General features: G+C 45.4%; 1 protein-coding gene across 1 annotated transcript in view; it reads left to right on the forward strand.

The window, feature by feature from the left end:
• LOC109873894 (relaxin receptor 2) overlaps positions 1-19590 on the forward strand; it is a 183538-nt gene that overhangs the window by 70979 nt on the left and 92969 nt on the right. Inside the window, exon 7 of the mRNA XM_031809353.1 lies at positions 8756-8827. Coding sequence (XP_031665213.1) covers positions 8756-8827 — 72 coding nt within the window. The remainder of the gene's footprint in view (positions 1-8755; positions 8828-19590) is intronic.

Below are 19590 nucleotides of genomic sequence, written 5' to 3' on the forward strand. Positions count from 1 at the left end.
CTGGCTGCCTGGCGGCTCTAGCGGCTCCTGGCTGCCTGGCGGCTCTGGCGGCTCCTGGCTGACTGGCGGCTCTGGCAGCTCCTGGCTGACTGGTGGCTCCTGGCTGACTGGCGGCTGTGGCGGCTCCTGGCTGACTGGCGGGTCTGGCGGCTCCTGGCTGACTGGCGGCTCCTGGCTGACTGGCGGCTCTGGCGGCTCAGGACAGACGGGAGACTCTGGCAGCTCAGGACAGACGTAGACTCTGGCGGCTCAGGACAGACGGGAGACTCTGGCGGCTCATGAGAGGAGGAAGGCTCTGGCAGCGCTGGACAGGCGGGAGCACCTGTAGAAGGAACACGGAGAGACAGCCTGGTGCGGGGGCTTCCACCGGAGGGCTGGTGCGTGGAGGTGTCAACGGATAGAGTGGACCGTGCAGGCGCACTGGAGCTCTTGAGCAACGAGCCTGCCCAACCTTACCTGGTTGAATGCTCCCCGTAGCCAGGCTAGTGCGGCGAGGTGGAATAGCCCGCACTGGGCTGTGCTGGCGAACCGGGGACACCATGCATAAGGCTGGTGCCATGTACGCCGGCCCAAGGAGACGCACCGGAGACCAGATGCGTAGAGCCGGTTTCATGGCACCTGGCTCGATGCCCACTCTAGCCCAGCCGATACGAGGAGCTGGAATGTACCGCACCGGGCTATGCAACCACACCGGGGACACCGTGCGCTCCACCGCATAACACGGTGCCTGCCCGGTCCCTCTCGCTCTCCGGTAAACACGGGAAGTTGGCGCAGGTCTCCTACCTGGCTTCGCCACACCCCCCGTGTGCCTCCCCCCAAGACATTTTTGGGGCTGCCTCTCAGGCTTCCAGCCGCGCTGCCTTGCTGCCTCCTCATACCGGCGCCGCTCTGCTTTCGCTGCCTCCAGCTCTGCTTTGGGAGGGCGATATTCCCCTGGCTGAGTCTAGGGTCCTTTGCCATCCAGAATCTCCTCCCAAGTCCATCTCTCCAGGTATCGCTGCCTCTCCTGCTGCTGCCTGTTACCACGCTGCTTGGTCCTTGGTTGGTGGGTGTTTCTGTAACGAACCTCGTCTGAGGAGGAGAAGCGCGAAGGATCGGAGGACCAATGTGCAGCATGGTAAGTGTCCAAAACGTTTATTTTAAGACATAAACTGAACACTATGAAATACAAAACAATAAACCTGAACCTGAACGAAATTTCAAAACAGTACTGTGTGGCCCAAAACACTCACACGGAAACAAAAACCCACCACTCAAAAGTGAAACCCAGGCTACCTAAGTATGATTCTCAATCAGAGACAACTAACGACACCTGCCTCTGATTGAGAACCATACTAGCCTGAACTCAAAACCCCAACATAGAAAATCACACATAGACTGCCCACCCCAACTCACGCCCTGACCATACTAAATAAAGACAAAACAAAGGAAATTAAGGTCAGAACGTGACACATGATCACCTGTAGCCCGTCAGATGCAGCAAAGTGGCTATAAATAAATATGCCAAAGCATGCCAATATGTTTTTGTGCTAATCATTAGCTAGTACTTCCCAAACTTTTTCAGTCATGATCCCCTTTCATCATGGGGGGGAACATCCTATCCCTCCCATGCCTCCTTACCTCCCTCAATTGAATGAACTGCTACTATGCTACACAACATAGGGTTTGAGAATACGTTGACTTCACCTTTTACAGTACATACAAACGCCAGTACCTGGTTTCCCTTCCATATTGAAATCAAGAAGAAAACATGTGTAAAGGAGAAATAAACCAGCTCAATGCTGTGCACTGTCACATGCATCTCTATCCATAAAAACTACAATAAATATAAATCTACTGTTGGTTCTGGAAGTATTCTCCGGGTGATTATTAGGGTGCATAAACATGATGAGTGCTTTCCGCCCACAATTTTGGCTTTCACATTTGTTTTCTTAACATAAATAAGGAGAATAGGTTGCTGCTGCTGCTGGTCAGTCTGGGAGACAGGCAGTCTACTCTCTGACTGGGGAGAGGAACAAGCTTACTTGAGCCTACTGCCTGAGGTTCAGAGAAACAGCCCTTCTTTAATTTTGTAGCCTACTAGGAACCAGATGTTTCAAAGTTCATAATACTACGAAAGTTATTTATGAACTCACAAAATTGAACCCGTTATAACAGTTGTTTTTCACGGCAATCAGTTAAGCAATAGAAACCTTCTTCATATGAAAAAATATTATTTTCTATTTTATTTTTATTCTTGCTTATGAATTGACCATGTTAAAAGTGACAGTACTTCTTTATTTGTTACAAGTTAGCTCACAGAGTGAAGGGTTTGTTAAGAAGAGAGAGGAGAGAGAGGGAGATAAAGATAGAAAGAGAGAGAGAGGGAGATAAAGATAGAAAGAGAGAGAGACAGAGAGAGACAGAGAGAGGAGATACAAGCCTTGCGCAACTTTTATCCCTTCACCAACAACGGCCTCTGAGGACCGGGCCTAAACCAAAAGCATAATTGGCAGCGGTGAGATTCATAAAGTTAGGAATTGTGTAGTGTGTAGTGTAAAGCTACAAAAAGCCAGTAGCTACGGTGAAGAAATAATTTACAATATATCAAATTCGCCTCGGGCTGTGGGGGTCACGAGACTTCGTCAGCCGGTGATTGTCAAGCAAATAACTGCCGATCTCACGGACCGTTAATGAACATGAACACATTTAGCATCTCCTGGCTTTTAAAAATTGTTTTGAACCTTTAATCTTTACAAGCCACTGATGCAGACCTTTGGAACGTCTACCTTTTAAAGAGTCTAATAAATCCACCATATTTGAAAAATCTCTCTTTCACACCACTGTCGGTAGCTACAATACTAATGTCTGTTATCTCATCAATCATGGATCAGGTCATTCTGGAAGTGCCGATGAACACGGTTGCTGTAGCAAGATGACAGTTCAAGGAGCTGTCATACTAGGCCCGAAAATTAAGCATTTGGCTTCAAACATCTATTAAGTCAAATCAAATTGATTTATAAAGCCCTTCTTACATCAGCTGATATCTCAAAGTGCTGTACAGAAGCCCAACCTAAAACCCCAAACAGCAAGCAATGCAGGTATAGAAGCACGGTGGCTAGGAAAAACTCCCTAGAATTGCCAGAACCTAGGAAGAAACCTAGAGAGGAACCAGGCTATGAGGGGTGGCCAGTCCTCTTCTGGCTGTGCTGGGTGGAGATTATGACAGAACATGGCCAAGATGTTCAAATGTTCATAGATGACCAGCAGGGTCAAATAATAATAATCACAGTGGTTGTCAAGGGTGGAACAGGTCAGCACCTCAGGAGTAAATGTCAGTTGGCTTTTCATAGCCGATCATTCAGAGTATCTCTACCACTCCTGCTGTCTCTAGAGGGTTGATAACAGCAGGTCTGGGACTGTGTCAGGACCCGGTTACGAACTCGGGTCTCCGGTATGAGAAACAGTCACTTAGCAAACTGAGCCACTAATAGTCGGCAGAACCCAGAAGATGAGGCAGACACAGCAGTACTTGAGACAGTGTTTTAATAAAGTAAAAAGGAAGGTTCTTCAGGCAAAAATATAAATCCACAACGTCAAAAGTAATTCCAAGAGAAAAAGGTAATCCTCTAAGTCAAAAGGTAAATCCACAAGGTGGTAGGTACAGTAGGGAAACTGCCTCAAAAGATAATAAAAACAAATAAACGAGAACAAAAACAGAGTACCACAAGAGAGTCCAACTGGCGTAACAAATGTTCACAGCATCACTGGGGCTGGGTGCTAACATTCAAACACAGAGAAAAGAACTGAGGAAAACTAAGGGTTTAAATACATTCAATGGAAACGAGGCACAGGTACAAATAATAACTGGGAACAAGGGAAAACAAAAGGGTCAAAAAGCACAATGGAGGCATCTAGTGGCCAAAACCGGAACAACCCTGGCCAAATCCTGACAGACTGTCCGGTGAACAGGTCAGGGTTCCATAGCCGCAGGCAGAACAGTTGAAACTGGAGCAGCAACACGGCCAGGTGGAACAGCAAGGAGTCATCAGGCCAGGTAGTCCTGAGGCATGGTCCTAGGGCTCAGGTCCTCCGAGAGAGGGAAAGAAAGAGAGAAAGAAAGAAGGATAGAAAGAAAGAAAGAAAGAAAGAAAGAAAGAAAGAAAGAAAGAAAGAAAGAAAGAAAGAAAGAAAGAAAGAAAGAAAGAGAGAGAGCAAATTAGAGAAAGCATACTTAAATTCACACAGGACACCGGATAAGACAGGAGAAATAGGATATACAGGATATAACCCCACCCACTTTGCCAAAGCACAGCCCCCACACCACTAGAGGGATATCTTCAACCACCAACTGACAAGGCTGAGTATAGCCCACAAGATCTCCGCCACGGCACAACCAACGGTGGGGCGCCAACCCACCCCTCCTAGGGATGGCATGGAAGAGCACCAGTAAGCCAGTGACTCAGCCCCTGTAATAGGTTAGAGGCAGGTTTTTTTTGACTGGCCCAGGTTGACTGCTTGTCGGTGCTGAAGAGCAGACTATCCAAGCACAGCTTCTTGGCTTGCTCACACCCAGTCATCCACGGATAGCGCTCATAATTGTTAGCTTGAAAATATCTTTCAAATCTCTTTCCTCGTTGCACTAATCCTGGCGTTGGTCTTCCCCTCTCTACGACATTTAATTTATCATTGGAATGTAGTCTTCAAAAGCAGTGGTAACAAATTAGCCTCCACATCCTCGTGGATAACACCTGCTGCTGCAGCCATTGTCACACAGACCACAACAAGGGCTACCTCGAGTGTGGGAAAACTGGGTTTTCTGCTTGTAAATTCATTCTCAGTCGGTAGTGACATGTCTCCTGCCTTTATCCTTCATTTAACTAGGTCAGTTAAGTCAATTAATAACACATTTATATTTACAACGACGGCCTTCCCCGGCCAAACTCTAACTCGGACTAGGCTGGGAAGAGAGAGGATGATGTCTCTCATCTGATTATCTGTTTGTGGCTTTGTTGTGTAGGAGGAATAATGTTCAGTAATATTTTTGTATATTCTCTCTCTCTCTCTCTCTCTCTCTTCCCCCCCAAATATACACTACCGTTCAAAAGTTTGGGGTCACTTAGAAATGTCATTGTTTTTGAAAACACCAGTCTCAACGTTAACAGTGAAGAGGCGACTCCAGGATGCTGGCCTTCTAGGCAGAGTTGTAAAGAAAAAGCCATATCTCAGACTGGCCAATAAAAATAAAAGATTAAGATGGGCAACAGAACAGACACTGAACAGAGGAACTCAGGCCAGAAGGCCAGCATCCCGGAGTCGCCTCTTCACTGTTGATGTTGAGACTGGTGTTTTGCAGGTACTATTTAAGGAAGCTGCCAGTTGAGGACTTATGAGGCATCAGTTTCTCAAACTAGACACTCTAATGTCCTTGTCCTCTTGCTCAGTTGTGCACCGGGGCCTCCCACCTCTCGCTATTATGGTTAGAGCCAGTTTGTGCTGTTTTGTGAAGGGAGTAGTACACAGCGTTGTATGATATTTTCAGTTTCTTGGCAGTTTCTCGCATGGAATAGCCTTCCTTTCTCAGAACAAGAATAGACTGACGAGTTTCAGAACGAAGGTATTTGTTTCTGGCCATTTTGAACCTGTAATCGAACCCACAAATGCTGATGCTCCAGATACTCAACTGGTTTAAAGAAGGACAGTTTTATTGCTTCTTTAATCAGGACAACAGATTTCAGCTGTGCTAACATAATTGCAAAAGGGTTTTCTAATGATAAATGAGCCTTTTAAAATTTCAGACTTGGATTGATTAACACAACGTGCCTTTGGAAAACAGGACTGATGTTTGTTGATAATGGGCCTCTGTACGCCTATGTAGATATTCCATTAAAATCATCCGTTTCCAGTTACAACATTCATTTTCCACAGTAACAATGTCTACACTGTTTTTCTGATCAATTTAATGTTATTTTAATGGACAAAAAAAGTGCTTTTCTTTCAAAAACAAGGACATTTCTAAGTGACCCCACACTTTTGAACGGTAGTGCATATATATATATATATACACTGCTCCAAAAAATAAAGGGAACACTTAAACAACACAATGTAACTCCAAGTCAATCACACTTCTGTGAAATCAAACTGTCCACTTAGGAAGCAACACTGATTGACAATAAATTTCACATGCTGTTGTGCAAATGGAATAGACAACAGGTGGAAATTATAGGCAATTAGCAAGACACCCCCAATAAAGGAGTGGTTCTGCAGGTGGTGACCACAGACCACTTCTCAGTTCCTATGCTTCCTGGCTGATGTTTTGGTCACTTTTGAGTGCTGGCAGTGCTTTCACTCTAGTGGTAGCATGAGACGGAGTCTACAACCCACACAAGTGGCTCAGGTAGTGCAGCTCATCCAGGATGGAACATCAATGCGAGCTGTGGCAAGAAGGTTTGCTGTGTCTGTCAGCGTAGTGTCCAGAGCATGGAGGCGCTACCAGGAGACAGGCCAGTACATCAGGAGACGTGGAGGAGGCCGTAGGAGGGCAACAACCTAGCAGCAGGACCGCTACCTCCGCCTTTGTGCAAGGAGGAGCAGGAGGAGCACTGCCAGAGCCCTGCAAAATGACCTCCAGCAGGCCACAAATGTGAATGTGTCTACTCAAACGGCCAGAAACAGACTCCATGAGGGTGGTATGAGGGCCCGACGTCCACAGGTGGGGGTTGTGCTTACAGCCCAACACCGTGCAGGACGTTTGGCATTTGCCAGAGAACACCAAGATTGGCAAATTCGCCACTGGCGCCCTGTGCTCTTCACAGATGAAAGCAGGTTCACACTGAGCACATGTGACAGATGTGACAGAGTCTGGAGACGCCGTGGAGAACGTTCTGCTGCCTGCAACATCCTCCAGCATGACCGGTTTGGTAGTGGGTCAGTCATAGTGTGGGCTGGCATTTCTTTGGGGGGCCGCACAGCCCTCCATGTGGCGCCAGAGGTAGCCTGACTGCCATTAGGTACCGAGATAAGATCCTCAGACCCCTTGTGAAACCATATGCTGGTGCGGTTGGCCCTGGGTTCCTCCTAATGCAAGACAATGCTAGACCTCATGTGGCTGGAGTGTGTCAGCAGTTCCTGCAAGAGGAAGGCATTGATGCTATGGACTGGCCCGCCCGTTCCTCAGACCTGAATCCAATTGAGCACATCTGGGACATCATGTCTCGCTCCATGCTTTAGTCCAGGTCTGGGAGGAGATCCCTCAGGACACCATCCGCCACCTCATCAGGAGCATGCCCAGGCGTTGTAGGGAGGTCATACAGGCACGTGGAGGCCACACACACTACTGAGCCTCATTTTGACTTGTTTTAAGGACATTACATCAAAGTTGGATCAGCCAGACCTCCATGGGTTGATAAATGTTATTTCCATTGATAATTTTTGTGTGAATTTGTTGTCAGCACATTCAACTATGTAAAGAAAAAAGTATTTAAAAATAATATTTCATTCAGATCTAGGATGTGTTATTTTAGTGTTCGTTTTATTTTTTGGAGCAGTGTATTTATATGTCTATTTTTTTAAACGGTCCCACCTATTGTAAGTGAAAATGTGATTGGTTCATTCCACTGTCACTCCATAATATGCCCTAATACAGTTGAATGGCATGCGACCTTCTGTACAGCTTCTGAAGGCCTAGCCAGGCTGAGCTAACTAGATTTTTATACTGAGAGACTGCCAAAGAAAAGATTCTGATTATTATATCGTTTTATGCTTTATCCCTTTCATTTCCAACACACACGGAAGAGATTCAATCAGAAAATCAGAAACAATTATTGGAAAGATTAAATGTAAATTTAAATTAAAATAAAATGTTATATCCCCACTGCTTAAACCAGACTGTATGTCAGCTGTAACCTACACTGTAAATACAGTATAGGGCTGCGTCCCAAATGCACCCAATTACCTATATAGTGCACTACTTTTGACCAGGGCCCTGGGTGAAAGTTTTAAAGATACCCTGTCCATTCATCAGATAGTTTATTCAAGGCAGTTTGATTGCTGAATGCTGTGTGAATTCTCACTGTGCTAAAATTTTATCGTTTTGGATGAAGATAAAAATGATGAGCTACTAAGGGCTGACTCACTATTTTTGAAAAGGGGAAGGAGAAAGGAGGGAGGAGGAAGGAGGGAAGAGGGGGGGAGAAAGGAGGAGGAGGAAGGAGGGAGAGGAAAGGAGGGAGGAGGCAGGAGGAAGAAGGAGGGAAGAGTAAGGAGAAAGGAGGGAGGAAGGAGGAGGGGGAGGAAGGAAGGAGACGGGAGAAAGGAGGGAAAGAAAGAAAGGAGCGAGGAGTAAGTAGAGAGGATGATTTTTTTGTCATTTATTTTTAATTTAACCTTTATTTAACTCGGCAAGTCAGTAAATAACCAATTCTTATTTACAATGACTGCCTACCCCGGCCAATGCTGGGCCAATTGTGCGCAGCCCTATGGGACTCTCAATCACAGCTGGTTGTGATACAGCCTGGAAACTAGGTGGGAGGAGGGAGGAGAAAGGAGGATGTCTCTCATCTGATTGTCTGTTTGTGTCTTTGTTGTGTAGGAGGAATAAAGTTCAGTAATATTTTTTTAATATATTAACTCTCTCTCTCTCTGTTTCCCTCTCTCTCCTCCCTCCCTCTCTCTCTCTCTCTCTGTTTCCCTCTCTCTCCTCCCTCCCTCTCTCTCTCTCTCTCTCTCTCTGTTTCCCTCTCTCTCCTCCCTCCCTCTCTCTCTCTCTCTCTCTCAGGTTTCTCAGTGAGAACTCCATCTCATCTCTCAGCCCGGGTGTGTTCAGTGATCTCCGTAATTTATGGTGGTTGTGAGTACAGAGTTGGTACACTGCATACACACACACACACACAAATACAGCAGACTGCATCAAAGGGTGGATTTGGGCCGTTCTGCAGTGTAGACAGTATAAGAAACCAGCTGAGCCTGTATCACCATATTTCTCTTTTATTAGACGTTATCACAGAAGAATGCAGCTCAAAGTAATCCATTTGATCACATCAAAAATGATTAGAAACTCCTCTTTGTTTTATATCTTTGTTTTGAAAGTCCAGAGGTTTTGAGTAAAAATCCGAGGTGGGGTCTTATTTTAGCAGAACAGAGATAACACATTGAATTGCATGTCACCGGAAGAAATGGCAGCAGTTTTACTATTTGTAACTTATTTTGTACATAATGTTCCTGCCACCGTATCTTACGGCAAATAAAGAGCTTCTGGATATCAGGACAGCGATCACTCACCTCGGATTAGACAAAGAGCTTCTGGATATCAGGACAGAGATCACTCACCTCGGATTAGACAAAGAGCTTCTGAATATCAGGACAGCGATCACTCACCTCGGATTAGACAAAGAGCTTCTGAATATCAGGACAGCGATCACTCACCTCGGATTAGACAAAGAGCTTCTGGATATCAGGACAGCGATCACTCACCTCTGATTAGACAAAGAGCTTCTGGATATCAGGACAGCGATCACTCACCTCGGATTAGACAAAGAGCTTCTGGATATCAGGACAGCGATCACTCACCTTGGATTAGACAAAGATCTTCTGGATATCAGGACAGCGATCACTCACCTCGGATTAGACAAAGAGCTTCTGGATATCAGGACAGCGATCACTCACCTCGGATTAGACAAAGAGCTTCTGGATATCAGGACAGCGATCACTCACCTCGGATTAGACAAAGAGCTTCTGGATATCAGGACAGAGATCACTCACCTCGGATTAGACAAAGAGCTTCTGAATATCAGGACAGCGATCACTCACCTCGGATTAGACAAAGAGCTTCTGAATATCAGGACAGCGATCACTCACCTCGGATTAGACAAAGAGCTTCTGGATATCAGGACAGCGATCACTCACCTCTGATTAGACAAAGAGCTTCTGGATATCAGGACAGCGATCACTCACCTCGGATTAGACAAAGAGCTTCTGGATATCAGGACAGCGATCACTCACCTTGGATTAGACAAAGATCTTCTGGATATCAGGACAGCGATCACTCACCTCGGATTAGACAAAGAGCTTCTGGATATCAGGACAGCGATCACTCACCTCGGATTAGACAAAGAGCTTCTGGATATCAGGACAGAGATCACTCACCTCGGATTAGACAAAGAGCTTCTGGATATCAGGACAGCGTTCACTCACCTCGGATTAGACAAAGAGCTTCTGGATATCAGGACAGCGATCACTCACCTTGGATTAGACAAAGAGCTTCTGGATATCAGGACAGCGATCACTCACCTCGGATTAGACAAAGAGCTTCAGGATATCAGGACAGCGATCACTCACCTCAGATTAGACAAAGAGCTTCTGGATATCAGGACAGCGATCACTCACCTCGGATTAGACAAAGAGCTTCTGAATATCAGGACAGCGATCACTCACCTCGGATTAGACAAAGAGCTTCTGAATATCAGGACAGCGATCACTCACCTTGGATTAGACAAAGAGCTTCTGGATATCAGGACAGCGATCACTCACCTCAGATTAGACAAAGAGCTTCTGGATATCAGGACAGCGATCACTCACCTCGGATTAGACAAAGAGCTTCTGGATATCAGGACAGCGATCACTCACCTCGGATTAGACAAAGAGCTTCTGAATATCAGGACAGCGATCACTCACCTTGGATTAGACAAAGAGCTTCTGGATATCAGGACAGCGATCACTCACCTTGGATTAGACAAAGAGCTTCTGGATAGCAGGACAGCGATCACTCACCACGGATTAGACAAAGAGCTTCTGGATATCAGGACAGCGATCACTCACCTTGGATTAGACAAAGAGCTTCTGGATATCAGGACAGCGATCACTCACCTTGGATTAGACAAAGAGCTTCTGGATATCAGGACAGCGATCACTCACCTTGGATTAGACAAAGAGCTTCTGGATATCAGGACAGCGATCACTCACCTTGGATTAGACAAAGAGCTTCTGGATATCAGGACAGCGATCACTCACCTTGGATTAGACAAAGAGCTTCTGGATATCAGGACAGTGATCACTCACCACGGATTAGACAAGGATTTTTTTCTTCAACAAGCGGGACGCACAGGATGTACTTCCGACACCCGACAAGGCCAGGATCCCCGTCATTGGCAAGAGAAAGAGACGCAGGTACAGAGAACACAGAGCGGGGTTCCTCGTAAGGATCCGCAGACGGCGAGTGGGAAAGCTACCGTTACCGTCAATATTACTTGCCAATGGGCAGTCATTGGACAATAAATTAGACGAGGTACGATCACAAATATCCTACCAATAGGACTTCAGAAACTGTAACATCTTATGTTTCACAGAATCATGGCTGAATGATGATATGGATATTCGGCTAGCGGGATATACGCTGCACCGGCTAGGTAGAACAGCACACTCCGGTAAGACGGACGGACGGACGGGGGTCTGTGCATATTTGTAAACAACAGCTGGTGCACTAAATCTAAGGAAGTCTCTAACCCGGGACTAACCCAGAAGTTTATAAGAAATCCTGCTATGCCCTCCGACAAACCATCAAGCAGGCAAAGCGTCAATACAGGGCTTGAATACAAGATTGAATCGTACTACACCGGCTCCGACGCTCGTCTAATGTGGCAGGGCTTGCAAACTATTACAGACTACAAAGGGAGGCACAGCCACGAGCTGCCCAGTGGCACGAGCCTACCAGACGAGCTAAATCACTTCTATGCTCGCTTCGAGGCAAGCAACACTGAGGCATGCATGAGAGCATCAGTTGTTCCGGACGACTGTGTGATCACGCTCTCCATAGCCGACGTGAGTAAAACCTTTAAACAGGTCAACATTCACAAGGCTGCAGGGCCAGATGGATTACCAGGACGTGTGCTCAGGGCATGTGCTGACCAACTGGCAGGTGTCTTCAATGACATTTTCAACATGTCCCTGATTGAGTCTGTAATACCAACATGTTTCAAGCAGACCACCATAGTCCTTGTGCCCAATAACACAAAGGCAACCTGCCTAAATGGCTACAGAGTGGTAGCACTCACGTCAGTCCCCTCCTGTACTCCCTGTTCACCCACAACTGCGTGGCCAGGCATGACACCAACACCATCATTAAGTTTGCAGACTACACAACAGTGGTAGGCCTGATCACCGACAACGACGAGACAGCTTATAGGGAGGAGGTCAGAGACCTGGCCGGGTGGTGCCAGAATAACAACCTATCCCTCAACATAATCAAGACAAAGGAGATGATTGTGGACTACAGGAAAAGGATCGAGCACACCCCCATTCTCATCGACTGGGCTGTAGTGGGGCAGGTTGAGAACTTCAAGTTCCTTGATGTCCACATCACCAACAAAATAGAATGATCCAAACACACCAAGAGGGCACGACAAAGCCTATTCCCCCTCAGGAAACTAAAATATTTGGCATGGGTCCTCAGATCCTCAAAACGTTTTACAGCTGCAGCATCGAGAGCATCACTGCCTGACTGGTTGCATCACTGCCTGGTACGGCAACTGCTCGGCCTCCAACCGCAAGGCACTACAGAGGGTAGTGCATATGGCCCAGTACATCACTGGGGCTAAGCTGCCTGCCATCCAGGACCTCTACACCAGACGGTGTCAGAGGAAGGCCCTAACAATTGCCAAAGACTCCAGCCACCCGAGTCATAGACTGTTCTCTCTCCTACTGCACGGCAAGCGGTATCGGAGTGCCAAGTCTAGGTCTAAAAGGCTTCTCAACAGCTTTTACCCCCAAGCCATAAGACCCCTGAACAGGTAATCAAATGGCTACCCAGACTATTTGCATTGTCCCCCTCCCCCCCAACCCCTCTTTTACGCTACTGCTACTCTCTGTTTATCATATATGCATAGTCACTTTAACCATACCTACAGTGAGGGAAAAAAGTATGATTTTGTACGTTTGCACACTGACAAAGAAATGATCAGTCTATAATTTTAATGGTAGGTTTATTTGAACAGTGAGAGACAGAATAACAACAAAAAAATCCTGAAAAACGCATGTCAAAAATGTTATAAATTGATTTGCATTTGAATGAGGGAAATAAGTATTTGATCCCTCTTTAAAACATGACTTAGTACTTGGTGGCAAAACCCTTGTTGGCAATCACAGAGGTCAGTTTCTTGTAGTTGGCCACCAGGTTCGCACACATCTCAGGAGGGATTTTGTCCCACTCCTCTTTGCAGATCTTCTCCAAGTCATTAAGGTTTTGAGGCTGACGATTGGCAACTCGAACCTTCAGCTCCCTCCAAAGATTTTCTATGGGATTAAGGTCTGGAGACTGGCTAGGCCACTCCAGGACCTTAACATGCTTCTTATCGAGCCACACCTTTGTTGCCTTGGCCATGTGTTTTGAGTCATTGTCATGCTGGAATATCCATCCACGACCCATTTTCAATGCCCTGGCTGAGGGAAGGAAGTTCTCACCCAAGATTTGATGGTACATGGCCCCGTCCATCGTCCCTTTGACGTTGTCACAGTTGTCCTGTCCCCTTAGCAGAAAAACACCCCCAAAGCATCTTTCCACCTCCATTTTTGATGGTGGGGATGGTTTCTTGGGGTCATAGGCATCATTCCTCCTCCTCCAAACACGGCGAGTTGAGTTGATGCCAAAGAGCTCCATTTTGGTCTCATCTGACCACAACACTTTCACCCAGTTGCCCTCTGAATCATTCAGATGTTCATTGGCAAACTTCAGACGTGCATGTATATGTGCTTTCTTGAGCAGGGGGACCTTGCGACCAGGGACCAGGATTTCAGTCCTTCACTAGTGTGTTACCAATTGTTTTCTTGGTGACAATGGTCCCAGCTGCCTTGAGTTAATTGACAAGATCCTCCCGTGTAGTTCTGGGCTGATTCCTCACCGTTCTCATGATCATTGCAACTCCACAAGGTGAGATCTTGCATGGAGCCCCAGTTATTTTGTGTTTCTTCCATTTGCGAATAATCTCACCAATTGTTGTCACCTTCTCACCAAGCTGCTTGGCGATGGTCTTGTAGCCCATTCCAGCCTTGTGTAGATCTACAATCTTGTCCCTGACATCATTGGAGAGCTCTTTGGTCTTGGCCATGGTGGAGAGTTTGGAATCTGATTGATTGATTGCTTCTGTGGACAGGTGTCATTTATACAAGTAACAAGCTGAGATTTGGAGCACTCCCTTTAAGAGTGTGCGCCTAATCTCAGCTCATTACCTGTATAAAAGACACCTGGGAGCCAAATATCTTTCTGATTGAGAGGGGGTCAAATACTTATTTCCCTCATTAAAATGCAAATCAATTTATAAAATTTTTGACATGCGTTTTTCTGGATATTTTTGTTGTTATTCTGTCTCTCACTGTTCAAATAAACCTACCATTAAAGTTATATATGATTTGAAGTGTTTCAAAACACATGATTTTACATGTGAAATGTCACGTGAAGTGTTCCAAAAACATGTTTTATTTTGAGTTATCACCTACTGTTTTACAAATATTGGAAAAATCTTTAAATGTATTTCTACAGCAGAACTGTATCTTGTCAGTAAATATACAACAACAAGTACGCAGAAAAACTGAAATAAAATACATTTCAATGCTTTTTTTTTTTACAGGAGAATTTTGAATTACTTTCTGAATTGAGTGGAAGTTACTGTAAATGGAATTGACCGGTACATTTGGGATATAACCACACCTGGGATTTGAACTCACAACCTCGTAGACAGTAACCTGTTTCCTCCAGGTCTGTAGCCTCAGAGAGAGAGATCAGCCACAGATTTTTTTGTTGTTGTTGCAAGAATACATTTCTCCACTTGCTTAAAGTTACCCAGAATCAAGTCAATAATTGTGCGATTATCTGACAACACCAATTAAAAAGTAACATTGCTTCAGGGACACTCGCCACAGATTCAATCAGATCAAGCGTGTTCCAACTTGTAAACTAAGCTTCATGGGATTTCTGTTAATGCTGCTCTGTGCAGCAAATTGCAATTTCCACTTCCTGATATAATGCCTGGAGAGGCTGTAACTCAGTTCCACTTCTGACCCCGCCAAAGCAAACACTATGCAGGTGTCTGCTAGCATGGACCTGATTGATACAGCCCAATGTGTGCATAAATGCTCTCGGGATTTAAACTTGCAACATTTTGGTTTGGAGTGCATTAATGTCTCGGCAGAGCCACCAAGAACACACACTCTAATATATATGAGTACAGTTACGCAACACTGTTGTTCCCTGGTGTACAAAAAAGGTCACATGTACACACACGGTATCTCCAAAGGTACAAATGGGAATTCACATGGTACTAGGGTAGATGTGTGGAAAATCTAGTATAATGGTAAATCTTTCTACCCAATGTATTAAATATAAAGCTGCATTTGTAGCCTTGTGGGAATTTACCAGTCGTAAATACCAGTTGGATGCATTCACGTGCTTTGAAATTGTTGGGAAATGACAATTGTCTAAATTGCCATCAAGCTGTATCAACCAGACACTAAAAGTACAGCTATCATGCTTGTAAACAAATTATATAGTCAAAGAACCATATTAATAGATTGCTTTTTATAAATAATGTTTTGTTTTTCACATTTAACTGACGTAAATGCTGTTATTGAGGTCATTTCCTTAGTAGGTGTGGGAGAAGTCAGGGATGAGAGAAGCGTTTCCCACTAGTTATTACCAATTGGGGGGCCGTTCAAGATTATTTTTTCCAGTCGTATGTGGTAAAATCCCACTTACGGACACAGCATTAGGTACAATCATTAGGTACTGCATGTTGAAATGTAGGTGGGATCAATGCTCATTAGCATTTATTTTAAAAAAATTGCCCGTTTTGCATGTTATTTTGGCATTAGTACGTGTAATTAATGTTTAATTTTGAAAACAATGTAAAAACATGTTTGTTTTACTGAGTTACTAAAGCCACATACAAACGTTTGCTTTCTTGAGTAAGGCAGCTCCAAAATGCAGATGTATCAGCCTAGCTCAGTGCTTTCTGTGGTGGTGGGGCAGCCAGAGGAAAATACGGAGCGTAGGGGTTGGTAATGTTCTCTAGTCCCGCCGTGATTGGCTCAGTGTTCTGTTACTCATGGGGACACTACCTCACCGCAAAGTCTAAGGGTTAGAGCTCGAAAATTCAAGCCCCTTGGGTGCTGCCATAGAGTTACATTAGAAGTGCCCGTCCAAGAAGCTTCTCTACAGACCCTGTTTCATTCCCAGGCTGTGTCCCAACCAGCTGTGATCTGGAGTCCCATAGGGTGGCGCACAATTGGCCCAGCGTCGTCCGGGTTTGGCCGGTTTAGGCCGTCATTGTAAATAATAATTTGATCTTATTAACTGACTTGCCTAGTATAAAAAAAAGTAGTGGTAAGATGTTGGGACTCTGCTGTTGGGACAGCTTTATGTAGGGCCTAACCGTTTGTGGGCACCGTTCGTCATCATTATAGTGCAATTCATGTATTGTTTAGTGTTGTGTTGTGTAGTGGCTTTGCTGGCATGCATCTAAAACATTTTTTTTGTAGATTTCCCCACCAAGATTTAGTAGTAGTTTCCAGTTAAGAAACTTCTGTCACAATGACTTCTTCACAGGGCAGCCTATTACTGATATACAGTGGTTTGCGAAAGTATTCACCCCCCTTGGCATTTTTCCTATTTTGTTGCCTTACAACCTGGAATTAAAATTGATTTTTTGGGGGGAGGTTTGTATCATTTGATTTACACAACATGCCTACCCCTTTGAAGATGCAAAATATTTTTTTTGTGATACAAACAAAAAATAAGACGAAAAAACAGAACTTGAGCGTGCATAACTATTCACCCCCCCCCCCAAAGTCAATACTTTGTAGAGACACCTTTTGCAGCAATTACAGCTGCAAGTCTCTTGGGCTATGTTTCTATAAGCTTGGCGCATCTAGCCACTGGGATTTTTGCCCATTCTTCAAGGCAAAACTGCTCCAGCTCCTTCAAGTTGGATGGGTTCTGCTGATGTACAGCAATCTTTAAGTCATACTACAGATTCTCAATTGGATTGAGGTCTGGGCTTTGACTAGGCCATTCCAAGACATTTATATGTTTCCCCTTAAACCACTCGAGTGTTGTTTTAGCAGTAGCTTAGGGTAGGGTCAATGACCCTAGCAGTAGCTTAGGGTAGTGTCAATGACCCTAGCAGTAGCTTAGGGTAGGGTCAATGACCCTAGCAGTAGCTTAGGGTAGGGTCAATGACCCTAGCAGTAGCTTAGGGTAGGGTCAATGACCCTAGCAGTAGCTTAGGGTAGGGTCAATGACCCTAGCAGTAGCTTAGGGTAGGGTCAATGACCCTAGCAGTAGCTTAGGGTAGGGTCAATGACCCTAGCAGTAGCTTAGGGTTGGGTCAATGACCCTAGCAGTAGCTTAGGGTAGGGTCAATGACCCTAGCAGTAGCTTAGGGTAGGGTCAATGACCCTAGCAGTAGCTTAGGGTAGGGTCAATGACCCTAGCAGTAGCTTAGGGTAGGGTCAATGACCCTAGCAGTAGCTTAGGGTTGGGTCAATGACCCTAGCAGTAGCTTAGGGTAGGGTCAATGACCCTAGCAGTAGCTTAGGGTAGGGTCAATGACCCTAGCAGTAGCTTAGGGTAGGGTCAATGACCCTAGCAGTAGCTTAGGGTAGGGTCAATGACCCTAGCAGTAGCTTAGGGTAGGGTCAATGACCCTAGCAGTAGCTTAGGGTAGGGTCAATGACCCTAGCAGTAGCTTAGGGTTGGGTCAATGACCCTAGCAGTAGCTTAGGGTAGGGTCAATGACCCTAGCAGTAGCTTAGGGTAGGGTCAATGACCCTAGCAGTAGCTTAGGGTAGGGTCAATGACCCTAGCAGTAGCTTAGGGTAGGGTCAATGACCCTAGCAGTAGCTTAGGGTAGGGTCAATGACCCTAGCAGTAGCTTAGGGTAGGGTCAATGACCCTAGCAGTAGCTTAGGGTAGGGTCAATGACCCTAGCAGTAGCTTAGGGTAGGGTCAATGACCCTAGCAGTAGCTTAGGGTTGGGTCAATGACCCTAGCAGTAGCTTAGGGTAGGGTCAATGACCCTAGCAGTAGCTTAGGGTAGGGTCAATGACCCTAGCAGTAGCTTAGGGTAGGGTCAATGACCCTAGCAGTAGCTTAGGGTAGGGTCAATGACCCTAGCAGTAGCTTAGGGTAGGGTCAATGACCCTAGCAGTAGCTTAGGGTTGGGTCAATGACCCTAGCAGTAGCTTAGGGTAGGGTCAATGACCCTAGCAGTAGCTTAGGGTAGTGTCAATGACCCTAGCAGTAGCTTAGGGTAGGGTCAATGACCCTAGCAGTAGCTTAGGGTAGGGTCAATGACCCTAGCAGTAGCTTAGGGTAGGGTCAATGACCCTAGCAGTAGCTTAGGGTCATTGTCCTGCTGGAAGGTGAACATCTGTCCCAGTCTCAAATCTTTTGAAGACTGAAACAGATTTCCCTCAAGAATTTCCCTGTATTTAGCGCCATCCATTGTTCCTTCAATTCTGACCAGTTTCCCAGTCCCTGCAGTTGAAGAACATCCCATCACTGTGGGGATGGTGTTCTTGGGTGATGAGAGGGCTTGTGCCAGACATAGCATTTTCCTTGATGGCCAAAAAGCTCAATTTTAGTCTCAAACTGACCAGAGTAACTTCTTCCATATGTTTGGGGAGTCTCCCACATGCCTTTTGGTGAACAACAAACGTTTGCTTATTTTTTTCTGGCCACTCGTCCGTAAAGCCCAGCTCTGTGGAGAGTACGGCTTAAAGTGGTCCTATGGACAGATACTCCAATCTCCGCTGTGGAGCTTTGCTGCTCCTTCAGGGTTATCTTTGCTCTCTTTGTTGCCTCTCTGATTAATGCCCTTCTTGCCTGGTCTGTGAGTTTTGGTGGGGGGCCCTCTGTTGGCAGGTTTGTTGTGGTGCCATATTCTTTCAATTTTTAAATAATGGATTTGATGGTTCTCTGTGGGATGTTCAAAGTTTCGGATATTTTTTTATAACCCAAACCTGATCTGTACTTCTTCACAACTTTGTCTCTGACCTGTTTGGAGAGCTCCTTGGTCTTCATAGTGCCGCTTGCTTAGTGATGTTGTAGACACTGGGGCCTTTCATCAGGTGTATATATACTGACATCATGTGACAGATCATGTGACACTTAGATTGCATACAGTTGGACTTTATTGAACTAATTATGTGACTTCTGGAGGTAATTGGTTGCACCAGATCCTATTTAGGGGCTTCATAGCAAAGGGGGTGAATACGTGTTATTTTTTTCATTTCACTACACCAATTTGGACTATTTTGCGTTTACCCATTAACATGAAATTCAAATAAAAGGCTATTTAAATTACAGGTTGTAATGCAACAAAATAGGAAAAACACCAAAGGGGGTGAATACTTTTACAAGGCACTGTATTCTCTTACACCGTTTACAGAACAGACAGTGTCAAAGGAGGTGCTCTACTTTCATCTGCATAACCATCAAACACTTAAACTGCTACAACACTTCCACTGACGGTTGGCACAAATACACATATATTTACGCACGCCCCCCACATATGCTAATGACCCCACCAGTACATTGCCCCCACCTTTTCAAAGTGCAGTGATGAT

Source organism: Oncorhynchus kisutch, linkage group LG29 (genome assembly GCF_002021735.2).
Source record: "Oncorhynchus kisutch isolate 150728-3 linkage group LG29, Okis_V2, whole genome shotgun sequence".
Taxonomy (NCBI): Eukaryota; Metazoa; Chordata; class Actinopteri; order Salmoniformes; family Salmonidae; genus Oncorhynchus; species Oncorhynchus kisutch.